Genomic DNA, 25,505 nt, shown 5'->3' with positions numbered 1-25,505 from the left:
ACTAATCAAAAACTCCCAGCACACAGAAGCCCTGGGCCAGATGGCTTCAAAGGGGAATTTTACCAAACATTTAAAGAATTAACACCTATTGTCTTTAAACTATTCCAAAAGATCCAAGAGGAAGGAACACTTGCAAGCTCTTTTTACGAGGCCAGCATTACCCTAATTCCAAAACCAGATAAAGACACTACAAAGAAAGAGAATTACAGGCCAAAATCCCTGATGAATATAGATGTTAAAATCCTCAACAAAATATTAGCAAATTGGATCCAGCAATATATTTAAAAAATCATACATCATGACCAAGTGAGATTTGTTCCAGGGATGCAAGGCTGGTACCATATTCACAAATCAATAAATGTGATACATCACATAAACAAATTGAAAGACAAAAATCACATCATCATATCAACAGACACATAACAGCATTCGACAAAATCCAACACCATTTTTTTGTAAGAACTCTCAGCGAAGTGGGAATAGAGGGATCATACCTCAACATAATAAAGGCCATATATGACACACCTACAGCCAACATCAGACTCAATGGACAAAAACTAAAACCATTTCTGCTAAGAACAGGAATAAGACAGGGGTGTCCACTTTTACCACTCTTATTCAACATAGTACTGGAAGTCCTTGCCACAGTTATCAGACAAGAAGAAACAATAGGCATTCAAATTGGAAAAGAGGAAGTAAAACTGTCACTATTTGCAGATGCCATGATATTGTACATAGAAAGCCCTAAAGACTTCATCAAAAAACTCCTAGATTCAGTAATAGAATTTGGCAATGTAGCAGGATACAAAATTAACACCCAGAAATCCCCGTCATTTTTATATACCAATAATTAATGCACAGAAAGGGAAACTAAAAAATCAATACCATTTACCATTGCAACAACAAAAAGTTAGATACTTAGGAATAAACCTAACTAAGTTGGTAAAAGGCCTGTATCTGGAAAATTACAGGTCATTGAAAAAAGAGATAGAGGAAGATATAAACAAATGGAACAATATACTGTGTTCATAGATTGGTAGAACTAACACCATAAAAATTTTCATACTGCCCAAAGCAATCTATAAATTTAATGCAATCCTTATTAAAATGCCAATAGCATATTTCACAGATCTAGAACAAACACTCCAAAAATTTATATGAGACCAAAAAGGATCCCGAATAGCCAGGGGACTCTTGAGAAAAAAGAACAAAGTCAGAGGGATCACAATACCAGATATCAAGTTATACTACAAAGCCACTGTAATCAAAACAGCCTGGTACTGGCACAAGAACAGATATATAGATCAATGGAACAGAACAGAGAACCCAAAAATGAAACCAAGCCTTTATGCTCTATTAATATTTGACAAAGGAGACAAGAGCATACAATGGAGTAAACACAGTTTTTTCAACAAATGTTGCTGGAAAAATTGGACAGGTATATGCAAAGAAAAATGAAGCTAGACAACCAGCTCACACCATACACAGGAATAAACTCAAAATTGATAAAAGATTTAAATGTAAGTCAGGAAACCATAAAAATCCTACAAGAAAATGTAAGCAGCAACATCTCAGACATCTCTCGTAGCAATGTTTGCTGATAAATCTCCTAGGGCAAGGGGAAAAAAGGAGAAAATAAATAAGTGGGACTACATCAATATAAAAAGCTTCTGCACGTGGAAAGAAACCATCAACAAAACAAAAAGGGAGCCCACTGTGTAGGAGAACATATTTGTCAATGATACATCTGATAAAGGGTTAATTTCCAAAATATATAAAGAAATCATACAACTTAACAAAAGGAAGACAAACAATCCAATTTTAAAAAGGGCAAAGGACCTAAATAGACACTTCTCCAAAATGGAAATACAGATGGCAAAGAGACATATGAAAAAATGCTCAAAGTCTCTTATCATCAGAGAGATGCAAATTAAAACAACAATGAGACATTACCTCATACTGGTCAGAATGGCTACCATAAACAAATCATCAAATGACAGGTGCTGGCAAGGATGTGGAGAAAAGGGAACCCTAGTACACTGCTGGTGGGAATGCAGACTAGTGAAGCCACTATTGAAAACAGTATGGAGTTTCCTCAAAAAAATTAAAAATAGAACTGTTATTTGAACCAGTGATCCCACTTCTTGGAATATATCCTAAGAAACCCTAAACACCAATTAGAAAGAACTTATGGGCCCCTATGTTCATAGCAGCACAATTTACAGTAGCTAAGATCTGGAAACAGCCCAAGTGCCCATCAGTAGATGAGTGGATAAAAAATATGTGGTACATTTACACCATGGAATACTATGCAGCTGTAAAAAAGAAGGAACTCTTACCCTTTGGGACACCATGGAGGGAACTAGAAAGTATTATGCTAAGTGAAATAAGCCAGTCAGAGAAAGACAAGTACCACATGATCTCACTCACATGTGGAATCTAATGAACAATATAAAGTGATGAACAAGATAGATACAGAGATATAGAACCATGGAGCAGCTGGACGAATTTCATAGGGATGGTGAGGGTCTGGGGGGAGCTTAATCAAAGAACCTATATGCATATATACATGACCTATGGACACAGACAATAGTATGGAGAGGACCTGGGGGGATGCAAGTGGATGCTTGGTGGAGGGGCTCAATAGGGGGCAAAACGAGCACATCTGTAATATTTTCAACAATAAACAAAAAAATCTTTCAAAAAAGAAAATCAATTTGAAATATTCACCGTTTCCTAGGAGTAGCTCCTGGCCCTATCCAATGTAAACTGAGCTAACCTTTTTAGTGTCTTTCATTTCTGCAACTCTACTCCAATAGATACAGTAAAATCCCATGTCGGGGAACTGCATGTGCTACAAGGGATACTTCCTTATAACATGGTAGTGAAAGACAAAGGGCAGGAATACTTCATTTAAGAAAGTTTAGTCAGTTACACAATAATAAAAACTAACATTTATTGGACACTGACCACACAATAACTATACTGTAGATGCTATTTTTATTATCTCCTTTCCACAAATAATGAAACTGAGGCACAGAAAGTTTAAGTGGTGGGACCAGAATATTAACCTATGCTCTGATGCTAGTAGCCATGTACATCATTGGTTTATTATGTATGATCTTTAGACTGAAATTCTTTAAAAGTTAAGAAAGATAGAAAACAACTCAGGCAAATTTAAGCAAAAGTGAATTTTTATAATGATATTAAGGATTCGGAGAACCTACAGGAAACTGGACAACTGGGCTAGGAATGACCAGAGGTGTTGGTGTAGCATAATGACATTTTGTTTCCCTAGTCCTCAGACGCCTTTGGTCTTCTTGTCCCTATGATTAAGATCCAAAATCTAGCCACAGAGCATTAGGTTATCCTAATTTAGGTCAGGATGTGCCCGCTTCCTGGTTAGAGTAGAGCAGTGCTATTGCTTTATGTAGACTTAATATAAGGACAAAGGTAGTTTTATGAAAGGAAACTGGAGCATAATCAAGAAGGGAAAGTTGAAGGGAGACAAAAAGCAATGCATATCTATTAGAATCCATGTTCATGGCTGCCCAGCTTCTATGTACCCTTCTTTCCATATATTGTCTTCCAAAAATGTCCCTGTATAAAAAGACAATTATTTCATGTATATCCCAAAACATATTCTGTCATTTCTCAACATCTTTTCAATCACTTAATTGAGCTTCAATTCCAGGATTTATGGGTAATAATCAGACTTCTTCTAAATCAATTGTGATTATGTTTCAATATTCTTCAACCTGTGAACGAAATTTAGCCACCATAATCACAGTATATACAGTTTTGGAAGAAAAAGAATATATATTAATTAAAATATATAGGTATAAATACATGACAAGGAAGAAAGAACTTACTGTATAAACCAAAATCGTCAGTTCTGTAGCTTGTGTTGAAGTCATATTTAGAATTGATGATTTCCTTCCTCCACTCTCTAATATCCTTTTTTCTTTTTACCAGCACCTTAGCTGTTGGGCTTCATTATTCATGGTACAGTCAAACTTTAATTTTTTTTGGCTGATCTGAGCCTGTGGATGCCCTGCCTGAGGACAGTTACATTGATTTATAGTTTGGTGCCAACCTCTCAATCTAGATAGACTTCAGATTGTTTCTCTAGCATTATACCCATTTCATACCATTCAGGCATTAAGCAATTTGCCAAAGTGTCCACAGCCAATAAACTGTAGAACTAATGTTTAAACTCAGACTCTTCTGACTCACAAATTCACACTTGTGATGCTAGCCCAGCTCTTTGAGAAAAAAATTAGAGACTGAGATGAGGAGAAAATAAAAGGAGCAACATCAGAGGGAGTTTTCCTTATCATGGGTTCGCAATCATCAAAGAACAGGTCTGTTGGGTGGTCAGTAGGTAGATGGAAAGTAAACAAGACAGATGCCACAATGGGATGGGGGTAGGGAGGTGCAGACTGAGACAAGCCCTTGCAACATCATGCCTTGAAAAGTTAATAATTTGCAAGAAAATGAAACAAATAAGTGATAGGAAGAACAAAAATAAACTTAGACCTTGTAGGGGTGTTTTATCTCAAGTTCTGGGAAGTGTGGTATATCAAACAAAAAGAGTAACCCTTGTTTCTCCAACCTACAGAAAGGAACCATTATATCTGAATTGCTATACTTTCCTTCTTCCCTGCTTTATTGTTCTCCATGGTACTCATCACCAAGTAAGACCTGGTATATCTTACTTATTTAGTTCACTTTCTGTCTTCCACACTTGGAATGTAAACTCCATTAAGATTTTTGTTTTGTTGGAACATATTTTGGCACATGGTAAGCCCTCCATTAATGTCTGTTGAATGAATGAGTGAACAAATGCATCATCAAGAGGATTTGTGATTCCCTCCCTTCTGATGAAGATGTTGAGGCTCTGATACCAAGTTCCAAATTTCCAACTGGTGTCTTAGAAACTCAGGGCTCCTTCTCAAAACCTGAGAAACTTTCTGATTGCTTTTGTTTATTGATTTCTATTTACTTTGTGGGTGGCCTCCTACTGCAGCAGGAAGTAACTTTGGAAAGGTACCATTACTGCTGGCACTGTCTTTTCTCCTACTATTTCCCAGGAAATAAGTATGGTCCTAGCCAAGAGCAAAGGCTCATAAGTGAGATGGCCTTGGTAAGAATCCTGGTTTCAACACAGAAAGTCATGTGTTTTGAGGAAAGTCCCTTAAGCCCCCGAGCCTTTATTTCTTCATCTACAGTGATATATATATGGTACCCAAGCCCTGCCTTTCTCTAAGCACCTGAGAGAAGGGGGAAGCCTGGGCAGGTGAGACCTGGGAGGAAGAAAAACTTTTAACTCCCATGAAAATTACCAATTCAATCTCTTTACTTATTATAGGACTATTCATATTTTATATTTCTTCTTGAGTTAGTTCTTATACATTTTATCTTTTTAGAAAATTTTCATCTTATCTATGTAATCTAAGTATTGGAATACAATAAGATATAGTATTCTCTTTACAATCCTTTTTTATTTCCCTAAGGTCAGTACTAATGTCTCAACTTTCATTTCTGATTTCAATAATTTGGTTATTTTCCCTTGGTCAGTCTACCTAGAGTATGTAAATATTGTTAATCTTTTCAAAGAACTAACTTTTGGTTTTGTTAATCCTATCTAGTGTTTTGCTATTCTCAACTTTCTTTATTCCTAATATCATATTTATTATTTCTTTTCTCTGTCTGCTTCCAGTTTTGTTTTCTATTGTTTTTCTAGTTTCTTAAAATATAAGGTTAGATTATCGAGACATTTCTTCTTTTCAATCTTGGTGTTCACCACTATATATTTTCCTCTAACTATTGTTTTTGCAACATCTCTTAAGTATTGGTATGTCCATTTTTTATTTTCATTTATCTCAAAGTATTTACTAATTTATCTTATGATTTTTTTCTTTAACTCATTTGTTGTTTAATAGTGTAATGTTTAATTTTCACATATTCCTGAGATTTTCAGATTTTCCTATGTTATTGATTCTTAATTATATTTCCTTGTGGTCAGAGAAGATACTTTATATTATTTCAATCTTTTTTAAAGTATTGAGACAAGTTTTATGGGTTAACACATGGTCTATCCTGTAATAGGTTCCATGTATACATTAAAAAAAAAAAAAAACTTGTATTCTGTTGTCCTTGGGTGGTGTGTTCTATATATGTCTGTTAGGTCTATCTGCTTTACAGAATTATTTAAACCTTCAATTTCCTTGCTGGTATTTTGTTTAGCTGTTCCACCCAGTAGTGCATATGGAGTATTGTACCCTCCAAGAATTATTGTTGAACTGCCTCTTTCTTCTTTGAATTCTCTCTGTTTTTGCCTCATATACTTTGGATTCTGCTCTCAGGTGCATATATGTTTACAATTATATTTTCTTGATGAATTGAAATTTTATGACATAATGTCCTTTTGTTCTTGTAAAAACTTTTGTCTTAAAGTATTTTTTGTCTAATAATAATATAGATACACCAGCTCTCTTTGGGTTATTATTTGTTTGGAATATCTTTTTCTTCCTTTTACTTTCAAATTACTTGTGTATTTGCATCTAAAGTGAGTTTTTTGTACAGAGTCTTAAATTGGATTATGATTTTTATTTATTCTGTCCAACTCTGCCTTGTAATTGAAGAAATTAAAATTACCATCAATGGTAATTGGATAAAAATAAGTATTAATGTATTTTGTTTGTAACACTTCTCTTTTCTTATATGATTTAAAAGACAACTACAAAAACCAATAATTATAAATCTATGATGATGGTCATATTATGTGTAAAAATAAAGATATAATTTGTGATAACACTATTGGGGGAGAGATACATATGAACAAAGTTTTTTATATGATATTGAAATCAGTTAGTATAAATTAAGATGTTAATCATAATCTCAGGGCAACAACTAACAAAATAACTAAAAACCATATGGCTTAATAAATGACCAGAACAATAAAATGATACACAGAAGATATCTATTTACCAGAAAAGAAGGCAATAATTGATTAATTGAGGAACAAATACATATATGACATATAAAAAACAAACAGCAAAATTACAGATGTAAGTCTTTTTTCATCAGTAATTACATTATACATAAATGGTTTCAGGTCATGATCCCTTAAGGGCAAACACTTCTGCCATGAAACTCAGCAAGAGTCCCATTGAACTGTAAGCCATAGATTCTGCCTGGACATTTCAGGATTCTTCTGTTCAGGGTATTGTAGGCAAAAAGAGAACTCATCATCTCTTGTGGCCATCCTACAGACACAGAATGGACCCCTGTCCCAAATTTGTTTCCCTCCTTGGTATCAAAGAAGGGAATACTTTGGTTTTCTTATCAGTTTGCCTAGATGAAGGGCACAAGGGGAAGAAGGAGAGGTGAAACTTAAAAGATGTCAGCAGTCAAACATCACTTACACTCATAGTCCATTGATGAGAACTTAGTTTTATGACTACACCTAACTGCAAGGGAGGCTAGGAAATGTAATGTAGCATGGAAGCTATGTGGTTGTAATTCTATCACAATAGAAAAAGATAGAGTTGATGAATTCTTTATGATTGATAACACTACTCTCCTGTATTCTGTTCCCCAATAAGTTTTCTCCCTTTTGTTCTAAAAGTTTATCCACAGATTTTTTCTTCTGTGTAGACAGATTTGTTTCTCCCTTTCCATTCCATCCTTTATAATATTTATTTTTCTTATTTTCCTGCATTGACTAAGACCTCCAGTATAATGTTAAATAGGAGCAATAACATAGAAATTTTTGTTTTGATCAATTTTTTAAAGAAATTCTGCTTCAATCTCTCACTATTAAGTTATATTTTTCCTATAGTTATTTTATGGATAACCTTTATAAGGTTAAGGAAGTTATCTTTTCTTTCTAGTTGGCTAAAATGAGTTGAGATTTATAAGGTTAATAGTGGTAGTTCTTCATGATCTAGCCACAAGAATGAATGATTTGAACGAGGTTTAGTCTACAATGAGATACATGAATTATTTGAAGGACAGTGTCTTGGTAATTCCTGATTACCCGTGAAGATACTGATATTCCTCCCAGAACAACCTCTCATCCAACTCATTTGGGAAGGTTTAGTAAGGGGCCCGTATGGCATTTACTCTGGCTTCTGGAGATAGGGCCTGAACTAGAAAACATAAATGTACAAACCAGGACACCCACACTGCAACCTTTGTTCTGACACCAGCCCACTGTCTGATGTTGACCAAAAGGAATAACTACTAATATTTACAAGGCTTTTTGTCAGATGTCTGGCTCTGTGATATTTTGCAGCATGGAATGTTTACAAAATCCTGATGACATGGATATTATTAGTATTCCCATTTTACAGATGAAGAAAATAAGATGTGAAAGCTTTAGTACCTTGTCCAAGATCACAAAACAGTATAAGTAACAGAGCCAGGATTGTAATGTAACTTCAGTGAAACCAAACTCTATGTTAGCAATGAATTTTTTGTACTACAAGTCACTTTCTTTCTTTGGGTTTCCAATTTCTTATCCATAAAACCAAAATGTAAACTATACCAAGAATAAGCAAGCCTCCAGGCAAATGTGTCTAATAAGAAAACACTAGAATATGAGCTATATACTTTTCTAGACATACATATTTAATTCAATCTTTAAGCTCAATATCTGAAAAAATGCATATGCATTTGTTATTATTTCCCTGTCACTGAAGAGTTTCACCTTAGGGCTAGAATTTCAAATACCACATCATTAACATGCACTGTCCTGTTTATGTGTACTGAATTCTAATACTCGGCTTTAAAAACAAATTGTCTAAGATGAAATCTAGTTTGATCGTTGAGGTAGGTAGGATGGCATGCACAGGCAAGGGGAGGTTGTGGGAGGATCTAGGAATACGGAGATATTAAACTTTGGTAAAAGTAGACAAAAATTACAAACTAATCAGGAGATTTGTACTTTAGTGAAGTAGTATAGTGGTGGAACATTTGGAAAGGAGTCTGACTATAATATAGAAAAGGAAGGGCTATGAGATATGATATGAATGAATGACTATATTTCTCCACTCCAAGCTTATAAATCACCAATAAGGAAAATTTTTGAGGGAGAGGTGGGCTTGTATAGAAAAGTTGATCTTGGTTTCTCTTGTTCTTTTGTCCCATACTTGTTAAGTCACAAAAGCTATATTCCTAGCAGTAACTCTCAGTCTGTGACTCAGTCCTCTAGTAGAAGCACATTTTTACAATTTACTGATGGCAGTTCTGACAAGTACACAAAGAACTATTCTGATGGGATGGAAAGAAGGAGGTTGAGAAGTTCGCATATAATCTACTGTATTTGCATTGTTTTATATTCATTTATCTTATTATTAGAATACTGGGATATAAGAACTTGATTTGCATTTCAACTATCCTCTGGAGGGCAGAAGAGGGAGCATTTGCCAGCCCAGTCAAATTCCTTGGAGCTAACTAAGTGGGGAGATTTCTGATAAAGAGTAATGCACTGACAGGGGGACTTCCTGTGCTTTGGGTAATGAGTTAATCATGGACTATCTGAATATTTGGTCACAGGTGTGACCTCTTTCACATCCAGTGTAGTTCAACTGGGATCCAATCTCTACCCCTGCCCAAAGGAAAGCACATCCAGCCCACATAATCATATCAGGCTATACTATTTATTTCCCATAGCAATAAGTACATGCAATTAGCAAACAGCCTCTTTCCCAACTACACCTTTGTTGGGTTCACAACTTTCCCTAGAAAGAGAATGCTCCTGGTATTTTTCTCCAAAATTAACAATAGGAAAGATCTATCTAATTGGATGATAGGGTGAAGGAGAGTTATCTCAGCCTGATCCAGAAATCTGACTTCAGGGACAGTTACAGCTTCGGATCCCTTTTCACCAATGTGCAGCATAGCCTTGTGGGCAGCCTGTAGGGGGAGAACAAACACTGCTGATCCCCTCAAGATGCAGGAATAGTCTTTGGAATACTTTGGAAGCAAGCAATGAGAATGAAAAAGGAACTACTCCTTTATCATACTATGTTGATGGTGCTAGAATATGAAGGCTACTTGGCTAAGTGTAATTAATGAATATCTGGTTATTTTAGAGCTAGCTGTCAGAGAACCATGTCTTTCTCCATGGCTTTCAGCCTCTATACGTCACTTTTGAATTTTTTTTTTTTTTTAATTTTAGAGAGAGAGTGAAACATCAATGTGAGAGAGAAACATCAATCAGTTGCCTCCCATACATGCCCAGGCCTGGGATCAAACCCACAACCTGGGCATGTTCCTTGACAAGGAATTGAACCCACTACCCTTAGATGCACAAAATGCTCCAACCAACTGAGCCACACTGGCCAGGGCTATAAGTCACTTCTTAAGCTTTCCCCTGCTCCCACCATTTCCTCCAGATCTGTATCTCATCAGTGTCAATTCTGAAGTTCTTCCATCAGAATCATTAGGACATGAAAGTCATGAATGGAAGTAACTGTTACAGTGACTTGCTTAGGAAAAATAACAATAACCCTGGGGTGAACCTGCCCTAAGAGGAGTCATTCTGCCTCCCTATGCTTCAGAATCCTCATTAATGAACTGACTCTCAGTAGCCCTTCCAGCTCATACATTCAAGGACTCTAATCTACCAACTTACTTTGGAAAGCTTAAGACCATTGTCCTCTGTGACTTCAGAAAAATCTGCATTGTCAGCAAAGGCATCCTGGATGCCCATCTTCAGAAGGATGGTTCCAAGGTCATATGTAGCAGAAATGGAAAACTTTGGAACAAACAAGTCAATCCACCTGTGGGGGGAGGGGGAGGGAACACACGACTATCAGCACACTAAACTCATGATTCCCTTCCTCTCTCTGTTGCCATAGTATTATATTGAACTCTGATCCTCCCCAAGATATTAACAATCATTGCTATGTGAGTCAACACATGGCACCAAAACCACAGAAGTTATCCTGGAAGAAATGTGCTTTGGATCAGCCAATGTTGGAGTACAGCACTGGAAGTAGGGAGATGTGATTCACTTATAATCAAGAAGAAATATATCTGGGGTATTGCCAAGGTTGAGGACCCAATGGCATGAATTTCAATGGGTGACAAAAGCAAATGGATAATTCTATTGTTTTCCATCCAGCACTCCCAGCCCATTATGGCTGTCCATCCCACATCTTAATGTAAAAATCTTACCCTTCCCCCAAACATTAGCTGGCCTCTGGGAAGGCATCAATTTACTTGCTGGCTGACTTTGGAGAGTTCATTTTATCTTTGTAGCCCTGACTTTCTCATTTGAAAAATTTCTATGATACTATCTTTCTTGCTGGTTTGTTGATGTGCTTAGATGAAATAAAGTATGTAAAGTGCCCAGCAAGGGGCCTGGCACAGAGTATGTTCTCTGTTTACTTTAGTGGTCATCACACAACTGTTAAGTACTTCAGGGTGATTCTCCTGCCTCTGCCTTTCTGCTGAACTCAATCTTACCTGTATGGTTATGCCCACCCTCAACTTCTCACATCATCTAAGATGTTTACCCCTTCTGCAGTAAGCGGTTCCACTTCTTCAGTGTTTTAGATGACATGGCCCCTTCCACCCACTCCATCTGGCCCTCCTTGGGAAGGACAAAGAGTGCCAGAGCATTCTTGCTATAGTCCATTTGCAGCACTGTGCAGTTCAGCTCCGTATCCACCAAGTGATAGTATTGTTCCATCTGGTGCATCATGGGCACTTGCACTGTTGTGGTCTTGTCCACTAAGAAGCTGGAACCCTCTTCTGTCTTGGATGGATCAAAAGGATTTGCCCACTGGGCTTGAAATACAGAAAGAGAGGAGATTAAAGGTGGTGGCAGACTAAGTGGAAGCTACACTGACACTCTCCTGGGACCAAACTGGAATTATAACTAAAATATAGAAAAAGCATCCTGAATAATCAACTGCAACTGAACACGAGCTGGAAAGCACCCTCATAACCAAGGAATAAAAGTGGAGACCACATAGAGACTGGTAGGAAGTGTGGAGGTACAAGAGGGCAGGCTGGGCTCCCATAGGCAGCAACTGAAGATCTGGAAGGATATCTCAGCTGTAGGGGGTTCACACTGAGGACTCTGGGGCCTAAAACTCAGGCTGGGCTTCCCAGCCAAGATCACCAGAACTGAAAAAGGTACCCACATAACATCTGGCTGTGAAAAGTAGCTGTGTTTCTGTCTGCCAGGAAGAAATGGCTGGCAATGCAGACACCCTCTTAAAGGGCCAACTCACAAAGTTTTGTGTGCAGCCACTCACCTTGGACTCCAGCAGGGGGAGGGCAGAGTGGACTGGAGCTGTGTGAAGAGAATCTAGGGTTGTGGGCTCTGGAGATAGAGCTCAGAGGGCACCTTTCTGAATTTCTGTGCTGAGTCATTCCCCCATACTGCAGAGGACATCTTTTTCAGGCAGACAATTTTCTGCCTTTGCTGGGTGGGGAACAATTGCCTGACCCTGCTGGAAAAACCTCTCCTCCCACCCTGTGGAGTTTCTATAGCTGGAGACACATTAAGAGAATCAGATTAATAAGCCTGCAGGCAGAGGCAGACTTCAGAGTGTTTTGGGTCTTTGCCTGAGCTGCTTCTGGACCCAGGCCTTGGAAAAGCAGACTTTGGTTTGCATCTTGGTTCTGTCCAAATGCACCCAGCCCCAGCAGAGGAGACCTCAAGCCAAAGGTTGTTGATAGCTCCAAACAGGGTAGTCAGGGCCAGTCAAAAACTGTCTGACATTGGCCTACACCAGAGACCATCCAAAAAGACTGAGAGTCCTAGAATATCTACCTGATACATAGAAACAGGCAGCCAAAATGGGGAGACAAAAAACAAGCCCCAAATGAAAGAACAAGAGAAGTCACCAGAACAAGAGCTAAATGAAATTGTGACAAGCAATCTATCAGATACAGAGTTCAGAATACTGATTGTAAGGATGCTCAACAGCATAAAAAAAGAAAGGGAAACTATGGAGGAATTTAAGAATGACATAGCAGGAATAAAGAATACATTGGAAGGAATAAACATCAGATTAGAGGAAGCAGAGGATCAGATCAGTGAATTAGAAGATAGGGTGGATAAAATCACTCAATCAGACATCCAAATAGAAAAAAACAATTGAAAAATGAGGACAGTTTAAGGGAGCTGTGGGACAACATGAAATGTAGCAATATTTGCATCATAGGAGTGCCAGAAGAGCTGAAAGTAAGCAAGGTTTGGAGAATCTATTTGAAAAAATAATGGCAGAAAACTTCCCTAACCTGGTCAAGGAAAAAGTCACACAAATTTAGGGGGCACAGAGAGTCCCAAGAAAGAAGAATCCAAAGAGGCCCATGCCCAGACACATCATAATTAAAATGCCAAGAATTCAAGACAAAGAGAGAATCTTAAAGGAAGCTAGAGAAAAGCAATCTGTTACCTACAAAGAACTTCCATAAGGCTGTCAGCTGACTTCTCATCAGAAACTCTACAGGCCAGAAGGGAATGGCATGAAGTATTCAAGGCAATGCAAAACAAGGATCTGAAACCAAGACTACTCTATCTAGCAAGGCTATCATTCAAGAGAGATGGTGAAATAAAGAGCTTCCCAGACAACAAAAGGCTAAAGGAATTTATCACCACCAAGCCAGCATTGCAAGAAATGTTAAAAGAACTGCTATAATTAGAAGCAGAAAGAGAGAGAAACATAGGCATAAAGAATTAACAAGCCCCAAATGAAAGAACAAGAGAAGTCTCCAGAACAAGATAAGTGTTTATCAATAATAACCTTGAATGTAAAACAAGTCTCTTCAAGTTCAAGAAGATTGAAATCATATCAAACATCTCAGGTCACAGTGGCATGAAATTAGAAATCAACTACAGTAAAAATGCTCAAAAACATTCAAACAAATGGAGGCTAAATAGCATGTTATTAAACAATAAATGGATTACCAATAAGATCAAGAAAGAAATCAAAAACTTCCAGGAAACAAATTGAACACACAACAACCCAAAATGTATGGGACACAGTGAAAGCAGTCCTAAGAGAAAATTTCATAGCACTACAGGCCTATCCCAAAAAGCAGGAAACATTTTTAGTAAACTATGTAACCCTATTACTTTCCCTTTCTTGCTCTAAAATCAATAAAATATATATATTTATATTTTTTTAAATTTTTAAATTTAATTTTTTGTTGTTCAAAATGTTGCAGATGTCCCTTTTTCTCCCCAGTGACCTATTCCACCCTGTCCCACCCCCCTAATAAAAATATATTTTTTAAAAAATAAAAGAATTAGAAAGTTCCCTTGTGAAGCCCCCAGCTTTTGTTTGCTGGCAATTCTTTTATTGCTGCTTAGATTTCATCAGTTGTTATTGGCCTATTCAGGTTTTCTGATTCTTCCTGATTCAGATTCTTCCTGATCTCACTCATATGTGGAATCTAATAAACAAAATAGACTGAGGAACAAAATAGGTCCAGAGACATAGAAGCATGGAACGGACTAATGAATCTCAGTGGGAAGGTGGGGATGAGGGAGTGGGTAGGGAGAGATGATCAAAGAACCTATATGCATGTGTGCATAGTCCATGGACACAGTCAGTAGTGTGACAAGGGCCTGGGAGGGGGCAGGTGCAGGGTGGAGGGGATCAATAGAGGGGGGAAATTGGGAGATATCTGTAATACTTTCAACAATAAAGATAATAAAATAAAATATAAAATAAAATAAAATAAAATAAAATAAAATAAAATAAAATAAGAAACAAATTTATTCAGTAAGAAAGAAAAAGAAAGAAAGAAAGAAAGAGAGAGAGAGAGAGAGAGAGAGAGAAAGAAAGAAAGAAAGAAAGAAAGAAAGAAAGAAAGAAAGAAAGAAAGAAAGAAAGAAAGAAAGAAAGAAAGAAAAAAGTTGTTTGTTTTAAACCAGTATTAGTACCAGTCTGAGCTTTTCCATCAGCCATCTCATCTAGTATTTAAGACCACCTCAGAGGTAGGTACCTACTTTTAACCAGTTTTACAAATGAGTAACTGAGGTTCAAGGAGAGAAAGTGTGTTTACATGATCTCCTAGCTAGCCAGTGGTAGAGCCAAGAGTCACACCCAGTAATGTTGAACTCCATATTCAACAGATGTTCCACCTGTGTTCAAAACCACTATACTTACACTAAACCCATCAGAGCCACAGTTTCCTCTTCCGTAAAAAGGTATAAGCACATCCAACACACAGGGTGAAATGAGACAAAAGATCTGTTCTGCCGTTTTATCCGTCTACAAGTGTGTGGTTTGTGGCCAAGAATTGTTCACTCCTCCACCAAACATGGCTGACATGTGCTTTAGAACCAGGAGATATCATTTGGGTACAGCACCTTCAGAAAAGAGTTACATGATTCTTGTTGTTACAAGCACCAGCTTTAGAATCAGACAAACCTGGGTGAGAATACGAGCTCTGAAACTTAGTAATTCTGTGAACCTGGGCACTTGTAAGGATCAGATGAGACAATGTGTGTAAACCACACACATAGCATGGTGCTTGGTGCATAGTGGGTGCATAGTAAATGACAGAAGTATGTATGTAACATGCCTAAGAATGCACAGCAAAATCACAAAATCTTTTGGAAACCATGATGCTCTAGCTAGATGTGAGCAGGATGATCATATCATTGTTACTCACGTCTCTGAAAGTGCCCTTTCCCTAGAAAATTTCTGGTCTCATCCACAGAGCTATGTGTCCCTTCTAGAACATCCAAAACTACACACAGCTATATCCAGTGGAGCGGGTCACTATGGTATGAAGGATACCTACTGATGTTAGTGAGAAGAGACCATGAGCTCCTCCCAATGCCCCACCAAACTATCAGATCACTGAACTAAAAATGGACATCTTAGACACTTACCTTTAAAGTGAATATAGTTCACCAGGACCATGATGGTGCTTGGTTTGAGGTCTTGGATAAGGCCCACAACTTTCCCTTTGGTTTGCTTCTCCACATGACTATTGATTGCCTGCTGGGCTGCAGAAACATTGGAGAAGTTGGTAGAAAAGACTTCAGTCTCATATAGGTTTTTGACATCATCCAAGAACTTTGGTGATGGTTTTATCTGCTTCCCAATAAAGAGGGCATTTCCCATCTGTAATTCCAGCTCCTTCTTTGGAAAGTTTAGTGAACAGATCAAGTGCTGAAAGCCCTGCTGGATCTCTGCCATTGGAGTATCTGTGAGGTTGAACCCCAAGCTTTCCAGAATTTGAGTTTGGGTGCTGGAGCAGGCCCCAGTGGATAGCATGGCCAAAGCTGTAGAAATGCTCACAGGAGAAAAGAAAATGTTCCGATCTGGGGTCTCCACAGTGAACCTCCGGTACAGGTTGAATGCAAAGTCAGCATTGATAGATGACATCTTATAGAGAGTGGCATTTTGTTGGGGGGAATGGCAGGTGGTTACTTTGCCTTCAGAGCTGTTAAGTGGTGCACAATGAAGCCCAAATATCAACAGAACCAGAGAGAGGAACAGTGGCATTTTGGAAGGATGGTAATCTATAAGAAATGAGGTGAAAGAACCATTGTGGATCTTAGCTGGATGAAAACTTTGAACCAGAAACACCTAATAATTGCCCATTATGATTAGTAAAACAATAGAAAACATTTAATGGTGTGCTAATGAGGGGCCTTGTCAAGGTCTCTCTTCCCTGAAAACCAATGAAACATCTAGGGATAAGGAGTAGGAAATGTGGCTTGCTGGGTCCATAGAAATAATGACATGAACTGTCATTTAGATGTAATAGCGACATATGAAAACTCGGTGAATAAATTCAATTTATGAAAATTGACTTTCTTTTTATTTGAACCAGAGGCAGCCTTTTGGAGAGAGAAGAATCCTCAGATAAGCTAGTGGAGTACTCCCTCTGCTTACATTATTTTTTGTAGATTAGAATTTGGGGTATTTTTAATTTGACATTTTTCTTAAAATTCTGTAAAAATGAGATGAGAGAATACCAGTACTTTTATTTAGATAAAAGACAAAAGAAAAATAATTTTCACAGGATATGTTTAGTTGAATGGAGGGGTGGTGGTTTATACAGCCATATACAAGGTCATAAGTAGAAATTAATGCAACATATGGAAGCCACAGGGGTATTTTCAAAAAACAGGAAGATAAAAGCATAACATTTTGTATTTCAGATCTCTGTCACCATCAGTATCATCTAAAGAATCCTTTCTAAGTTGCAAGACATCTTACACTATTATTTTACACTCATTCATGTTATTTTTTTAATTACTTAATTATTAGAGCAGAAACTAGAAAATATGATGTGAGATTCATGAGCAGGTAAGAGTAGAAGGCCGTGGAGTAAGGAATTTGGCTGTAGAATCCAATGACCATGGACATGTGTTCAAAAAGAAGAAATCCATGGAGTCAAAGCAGGAATCCTTCCACAGCCCTCCATTCTCTTCCTGAGTTATCTCATCCACTCCGAGGAACACAACTGCCACCACACAAAACTATACACTCAAATCTAGATTGCTTTCCTGTGTTTACAACCATTTGTCCAGCTACCTATTGGATATATCCACCATAATGTTCCACACATTCCTCAATATGAATTTGGAAATCTAAAGTTTCCAAAGGTAAACACAACATCTCCCTAGGATTCAAGCCTGTACCTCATCATTATCCTATATCACTATCTACTGAGACTCCCAGGCCAGAAAGTTAGGAGTCATCCTTGGGGCTTCCTTCATTTTCATTTCCCTTATCTAATGAGAGTACTATCTCTTAAATACCAATCAAAACTCTTTTCTCTCCCTTTCTACTGTAACTGCCTCAGTTCATGGCCTGAACTACTTTACCAGCTCCTAACAGGTCATACTGATTCTACCCTTCTATCCAATCTCCACGTTGTCACCAGAGTCTTCTTTCCATAAAAGTCACAGAGGTTGATAGGAAGTCAATTATCAGATGACCACTTTTAGACCTTGACCTCTGGAGCTAGGAATTTGGCGCCCATGGTTATTTGGGATTCTGACTTGCTGATAGAAATGTTCAAAGTTTCCAAAGAGAAAAAAACGTACTTACAGCACATACCAAAGAAGCCACTTGCATCTCCCAGAAAGCAAAATATTTCCATCTTTATAACTTGCCCCGTATTGCAAAAGTAGAGCACTCTTAGTTATTCATTAACCCCAGCATCAACCATGGGATGATATTTTCAAAGCTGATGCACTAAACCAAGGCCAAAAGGAAGAAAGTAAAAAATTATATGGATGGAACTTTGAATAATTGCTTTGGCTGCCAGATCTGTCATCTATAACAAAACAGAAAGGATTTTCAAAGCTCAAAGGACCCAGGTTTGTGCTAGGAAATATGCGTCTTCAGCAGGCAGAATGGACACAAGGGAAAAAAGGGCCAAGAGGTAGAAGGACAAAGACTGTTCTCCCTATCAGAGCCAAAAGGTGCTAGGATCATCAGCATTTTAATGGAAAGGTGCACACAGGCAGAGGCTGGGTGAGCCTCTCTAATAGGTGCTGTAGAAATTATTTATGTATTGGCTTGGAGGGATGATGTCAAAGTAGCTTTCAATCCTAGACTTCAGAAGCTACACACATCTATGCTCAAGGGAAAACCAGTCCTGCTCTCTGATTACTAAAATCCCCTGTGCTATCTCCTGGGTAGCAGGACTCCAAAAGGGCATGCAAGAGAAGACAAGGCCAGGGGAATCAAAGATTTCACTGTCCAATATTCACTGTACTGAAGTGAGTGCTGCAAAGAAGCAATGGGAGCAAAGAGCACTGGACTTGGGCAGGAGACCTGACTTCAACTTTGCCTCTGCCAGTTTCTAGCTCCAGTAGTAGCAGTAGTGATATTAGCAACTCCTGCTTATTGAGTAGTTATCATGATGTGAAAAATCTAATTCCAAATGCTGATTGCTTCAGGACTACATTAAGGATGTGTATATGTTAAGTGACGAGCAGGGGTTCTGGAATTTAGGTTAGTTGGAGAAAAGGCTAGACTGCATTCTATGTTGGAATTTGGAAGTCAGGTTAAATAGTGCAACTTAAACATGAGGGGATTAGAAAGTCACTAAGGGAGTTTGACAAGTCAGTGACTAGATAGAGAATGATTGTGTTGTGACATTTTATCTTCTCAAGGAAACATAAACAGAGCTCCTACTATGTGAAAAGTATCACACTCAGGACTGGGATTTCAGAGGCGAATATTAAATGTCAGCCCTGAACCCAAGGGAACATTCTAACTACCCGACATCCACTGCCCAAACTGAATAGCAAAGTGCACCCCTCACATATGGGATGGACACTGGAGCATGTGTCCCATAGCAAAGCAGTGGAAAGCTTAGATCTTCCAACACTGAATGGGTCCATGCTCACTCCCAGTGTACCACACATCGTCTGCTCTTTCAGCTATAGGCAGTTGCTGCAGGAAAACAGGCAGACAGTCTAGAAAGAAATCTTCTAAACCTGTGCCCTCTGGTGGCATAGTCAGACAATGGCACAGCATGTTTTCTACTGCATCTGACTCACTGAGCTTTGCTAACCAGTAGTAACTGCAGGGGTTGATTGCTGACATGTGAGAAGAGCATCCCTCCTCTGAAGACTCCCTTGTTCTGAGCTCTGGAGTCCTGTGCTCCTGTCCTGTCTTGTTACTTAGTAACTGTAATTAGGGGCAAGTTACTTAATAACCCTGAAACTCAGTTTCCTCACATCCATAGTGGAATGTTAACAATCCCCACATCACGTGGTTATTGGGAGAATCAAGTGATATTTAGAGGTGATCTCCAAAAACTCCTATGTAGTGCCTTGCACATAGCAGAAATCCAACACCTGTTAATTCTCTTCCCCTTCAACTACTATCTTGATTCTCTTCCCCCACCCCAAATATCCACAACCCCTGAATTCCACCACCCCCCCTGCCTCCATTCCTGACTGCTGTTCAGTTCTGCTTTCTGGAAATGCATTCTCCCTAAGATTAAATAAATAAATTGACTGCTAATGTGTAAGATTTTTTTAAAAACATGTTTAAAACACTAATTTCCATCTTGTGTAAAGCTGGAGCTAGCAAATTAACTACATAATCTGTAGAAAGTGTAAACATAATACATTCAATCAGATCTCAAATTATGTATCTCCTTCTTGAGATGAACAACATCATAATCCATTCCTACATATATTCCTCAGAATTTTGTTTTAGAAATTTCAAAGTTCCACAGTTTCACAGTTTTTTAAAATGTATAAACATTTTTCTCCTACTTTTGACTTGGTATTTGATTTTCCATCCCAGCCTGGAAGTTAATTATGGGATCTGGGTCTAGTTACACCTTTGGAAACACTGGGTGTGGAATGGTGACATTGGGGAAACTGGCTTCTTATTGAAACTTAGGTTTCACAAGCATGGAAATTACTGGGTATTCAAGCATGAGAAAAACAGCCTGATTGGACAAAGAGAAGAACCGTTCTGTCAGCGAAGAAACTCAGTGGGTATTTTGGGCTTGAGGTTCCTTTAATTATCTCAGTTTTCCTATTCTTAAGTTCTCATTTTTTATTTCAGTGACTAACTTTGACAAAACTGACCAGTCAATGCTGGGAAATCAATTAATTCTGAAATTTGGTAATTCATAGGATCAAGTCCTGAGTATAGATTTGGTTAATTTAACCCTCTAGCTGCATTAGATAACTAATTCTATCTGCATGTTGACTGGCTTCAGTATGTGCTTTGAGAATTTGAGCCAGGAATTTAGGGTTTTCATCATGTCATTCTTTTCCTTAAGTATTCTAATGTCATCAGAAACTTTCAACTCACAAACTCTGAATTTCTTACAACCCTCAAATTTCTCTCTATGGCAGCAATGAAGTCCTCCAAAGTCATGCCTTCAAAAGGGTCTATATTTCAGAGGGCCACTTTATTAGTTGTTTTGTCATTTAATTTAATTTTATGACCTTTGTTATTTCATTTCATATTCTCCTTCTAGAATACAAATTGGGTGTTCAACTACTTTTACCCTACTAGACCAGATAATCAACTTCAAAGTTTCATAATTTTCTTAAATTTTATTGCATAAAATCTAACTCCTCATATCAACATCTGTATCAGTCAGAGAATATAGCTCTAAACAACAGTAACTGCCTTTGGATAACCTTAACAGGAAATATATTTATTGTAGGACATAACTCTGTGCAAAATTAACAGGAATGCCAGAGAATCTTGCTCAATTTGTATGGAAGGAGAAGTGGGGTAAAAGTTATAAATCTAACTTTGTTCATGGATATTTAATGGTTTATCTGAATGCCCATTGGAAGCAACATGACTGTAAAACCTGTAATAAAAAGATGTAAGGAAGAAATATGTGTACATCCATAGAGTGTGAAGGTATTTGTGTCCCATGAAATGTTCACCAAAGAGCAACATCAGCAGAGTCAAGGTTTAACAATAAGGTGGATAAGATGATGCATTCTGTGGAAGTGAGTGGGCATCCCTCCCAAATACCCATCATTGTATAATGTGTTCATGAAAAAGTGTCCATGCCATCTGGGATGGAGGTTTTGCTTGTGCTCAGAAACATGGACCTTCACTTAACATGGCTGATCTCACTACAGCTATGCTGGATAGCAACACAATATGGCACCATTTCTCATGAGTCCAGTGAGCTACCTGGTTTTAGCTTGATTACTATGGACTACTTTTATCATGGAAGAGACATTGTTTTCTTATTACAGAAATAAACACAGACTCTAAATAGAGCTTCACTTTTCCTGAAATGCTTTTGCCAAAGCTACCATCCAAGGACTTATGAACCATCCTATCTATCACCACACTATTCTACATAGCATCCCTTCTGACCAAAAACATTATTTCACACCGAAATATAACAATAGGCTGATACTCATGAAATTCACGTTTCCCATCACCATGAAGCAGCTGGCTTAATGAAGAGTGGAAAGACCTTTTGATGACCCAATTAAAAGCCAGCTAGCCCTGGCCAGTGTACCTCAGTGGTTAGAGCATCAACCCATGCACCAAAGAGTTTGGAGTTTGATTCCAGATCAAGGACACCTACCTGGGTTGCAGGTTCGATCTCTGGTCCCAGTCAGGGCACATGCAGGAGGCAACCAATTGATGTGTCTCTCTCACATCCATGTTTCTCTCTCTCCCTCCCTCCTTCCTTTCCACTTTCTCTAAAAATCAATGGAAAAGATATCCTTGGGCGAAGATTACAAACAACAACAAAAATAGCCAGCTAGATGAAATCTAGTAAGGCAGAACAATGGCCTCAGTTGTGTGGTATGTGCTCTAAATCAGCATCCAAGATATGGTGCTCTTTCTCCCACAGCTTAGATTGAAAGGTTCAGGAATCAAGAAGTGAAAATGTGTGAGGACACTCTCATTATTTCCCTACTAATCCACTACACAATTCTTGCTTCCTTTCTCAATGAAGTAGGCCTTCCTGCTTCAAATGCCTTAATTTTCAAATAAATGAATGCTTCCACCGTCAGAGTCAACAGTGGTTCCATTCAAGTTGTAGTTGAGATTACTACTTAGATACTTCAGCTTACTCATGCCACTGAATCAATATGTAAAGAGGGGGGTTAAAATACTTATTGAGCTGGTAGATCCTGACTATCAAGAGAAAATTTCATTGCTGCACAAAATGGGGGTTTGTAATGCAGGAGTTACCCAGGGATACTTCATAGTACTCCCATGTCCTGTGAATAAAACCAATGGAAAACTACGGAAGTCCATATAAACAAGACTTCTAGTAATCCAGACCTTCCAGAAATGAATAATTGGGTCACTCCACCAGGTAAGAAATCTCAACCAGGTAAGCTGCTTGCTGGGGACAATGAGGATATGGAATGGATAGTGGAAGAAAACAGTTGAAAACACCGGTTATGACCACCAGAGCAGCTGCAAAACACAAGACTATAACAGTCATCAGTATTTATTCCTTATTTCGATATCAATCTATTTTAGCTTATATTAACCAGTTTTTTTTAACCTTCCTTTCCATCTATTCCTTCCTGTTTACATAAGATTTGTTAATTATGGTTAATTTTATTTCTTGTAATGTGTACACATTACAAGATGTGAAAGAGGACTCAGGGAACATGAACATCACTCAAAGTGGGTAAAGGGATTTGTATCTCATTTTATGGAAAGGGTAGGCATGTTCTCAGTTGTATGTGGGATAGTTGCATCATGATAGGTGGAAGCAAAGCTTTGCTCTTTTATTTAGTTGGAAGTGTATATGCGTGCCAAGTTGACAAGGGCTGGACTATGGAAGTTCTGTCCCATGTCAAATTGGCTAAGAAAAACTACATTTTCCAGAATTCTTTTCATGCTTCCAATTAGAGTTGGACCCATACAATGTTGCCTAAGATTTGGAAAGCAGAAATGAAACAGTAATGATGTTTCAATCTTGAAAGGATGGTGTAGGTCAGGAGCCCTGTTGTCTTCCAACTTTTCTACTTTCTTGGACTGATTCAGGAGGGATTTTGTAGCAAGAGATTTACTTCTCCCACAGTCATTCATGGCAGGAAATTTTGGGGCTTGAAGAGAGGCAAATTTCAACATGGTTTCCAGTGAGAAAAAGGAAAAATACAGCTTCCATCTTGTTTTCACGTTGCTATTTTCTCTACATTTCCCCAGTTCATATTCATTCTTCCTTCCTTCCTAAGTGTCTTATGAGTTAAGTAAGGATCAGCACCAGAGGCCAAAGAAACAGCTGAACCAACATTATTTTACCAGTTTCCACAGTAGTGTAAAGTCAAATCTCTACTATAAACTCCTTATCCTAGAGAAAAAGAGTCAAGGATGCTCTGAAAGAACAAGGGCGTTTGAAGGGACAGAGTAGAAACTGTTCTACCCAGTGAGGAGTCATCTGAAGTCCACCTTAATTCCTCCCTCCTTTCTTGAGAATTGCCCACCCCCTATGATCCCTCCTGATTATTTTAGCTACACAGTCTGTAGTCAATATATTACATGTAAACAAAGATACTTTAATTATAGATTAACTTCATTCAGCCTCTTCCCCCAGCCAGACTTTGTCCTCCTTATTTCCTGGGGCTGTGGCACCTTTTTCTCAGTCCTTGGCAATGTTTTGTTGCAGTTGTTTTCAGCTTTATTGAGGTATAATTGACAAATAAAATTGTATATATTTAAGATATGCAAAGGTGATGATTTGATATAGGAATACATTGTGTAAAGATCACCAGAATCAAGTTAATTAACATATCCATCACTTCACATAGTTACTATGGCATTTTTATACACCAATAATGTGCTCTCAAAAAGAAAAACTAAAAAAAAAAATCCCATTGCAACAAAAAAATTAAGATACTTAGGAATAAACTTAACCAAGTTGGTAAAAGAACTGTACTCAGAAAATTTCAGGACTATGCAAAAAGAAATAGAAAAAGATATAAACAAACGGAAGAATATACCGTGTTCATGGATTGGTAGAATTAACATCATTAAAATGTCCATACTAACCAAAGCAATCCATAAATTCAATGCAATTCCTTTTACAATACCAAGAGCACATTTCACAGACCTAGAACAAATATTTTGAAAATTTATATGGAACCAAAAAAGACCCTGAATAGCTGCAGCCATCTTGAGAAAAAAGAACAGAATGGGAGGGATCACATTACCGGATTTCAAACTGTATTACAAAGCCATTGTAATCAAAATGGCCTGGTATTGATACAACAGGCATATAGATCAATGGGACAGAATAGAGACTCCAGAAATAGACCCAAGTGAAGTAATATTTGACAAAGGAGGCAAGAGCATACAATGGAGTAAAGAGTCTCTTCAATAAGTGGTGCTGGGAAAATTGGCCAGATACATACAAAAAAATGAAACTAGACCACCAACTTTCACCATACACAAAAATGAACTCAAAATGGATAAAAAGCTTAAATGTAAGTTGCAAAACCATAAAAATCCTGGAAGAAAGCATAGGCAGTAAAGTCACAGACATCCCACATAGTGGAATTTTCACTGATACATCTAGGGCAAGAGAAACAAAAGAAAAAATAAACATATGGGACTACATCAAACTAAAAAGCTTCTGCACAGCAAAAGAAAACAGCCTCAAAATACAAAGGAAACCCACGGTCTGGGAAAACATATTTGCCAAGGATGTATCTGATAAGGGGCTAATTTCCAAAGTGTACAAAGAACTCATACTACTCAGCAAGAGGAAGACAAACAACCCAATTGAGAAATGGGCAAAGGACTTGAATAGACACTTCTCCAAAGAGGACATACGGATGGCCAAGAGACACCTGAGAAAATACTCAATGTCACTAATCATCAGAGAAATGCAAATTAAAACCACAATGAGGTATCACTTCACACCTGTCAGAATGGCTGCCATCAACAAATCAACAAACGGCATGTGCTGGCGAGGGTGTGGATAAAGGGGAACCCTAGTACACTGCTGGTGGGAATGCAGACTGGTGCAGCCACTATGGAAAACAGTATGGAGTTTCCTCAAAAATTAAAAATGGA

General features: G+C 37.9%; 1 protein-coding gene across 2 annotated transcripts; it reads right to left on the bottom strand.

Annotated features, from left to right (window-relative positions):
* Window positions 1-9,687: 9,687 nt before the first annotated feature.
* SERPINA7 (serpin family A member 7) lies at window positions 9,688-18,099 on the bottom strand. Of its 2 annotated transcripts, none has more exons than XM_081125450.1 (5): window positions 18,063-18,099; window positions 15,878-16,513; window positions 11,532-11,805; window positions 10,646-10,793; window positions 9,688-9,924 (listed from the first exon to the last, which is right to left on the bottom strand). In XM_081125450.1, exons 2-5 carry the CDS (start codon window positions 16,494-16,496, stop codon window positions 9,721-9,723), a joined length of 1,245 nt encoding a protein of 414 aa, XP_080981576.1. In that variant the 5' UTR covers window positions 16,497-16,513; window positions 18,063-18,099; the 3' UTR covers window positions 9,688-9,720. The 2 variants fall into 2 exon arrangements, with proteins under 2 accessions (XP_080981576.1, XP_080981575.1); XM_081125449.1 differs by having other exon boundaries at window positions 18,054-18,066.
* Window positions 18,100-25,505: the final 7,406 nt, after the last annotated feature.

This window comes from Miniopterus schreibersii, assembly GCF_964146895.1.
Source record: "Miniopterus schreibersii genome assembly, chromosome: X".
Classification (NCBI taxonomy): domain Eukaryota; kingdom Metazoa; phylum Chordata; class Mammalia; order Chiroptera; family Miniopteridae; genus Miniopterus; species Miniopterus schreibersii.
Note: the sequence above shows the minus strand (reverse complement) of the source record. Positions and strands in the feature narration are given on the sequence as shown.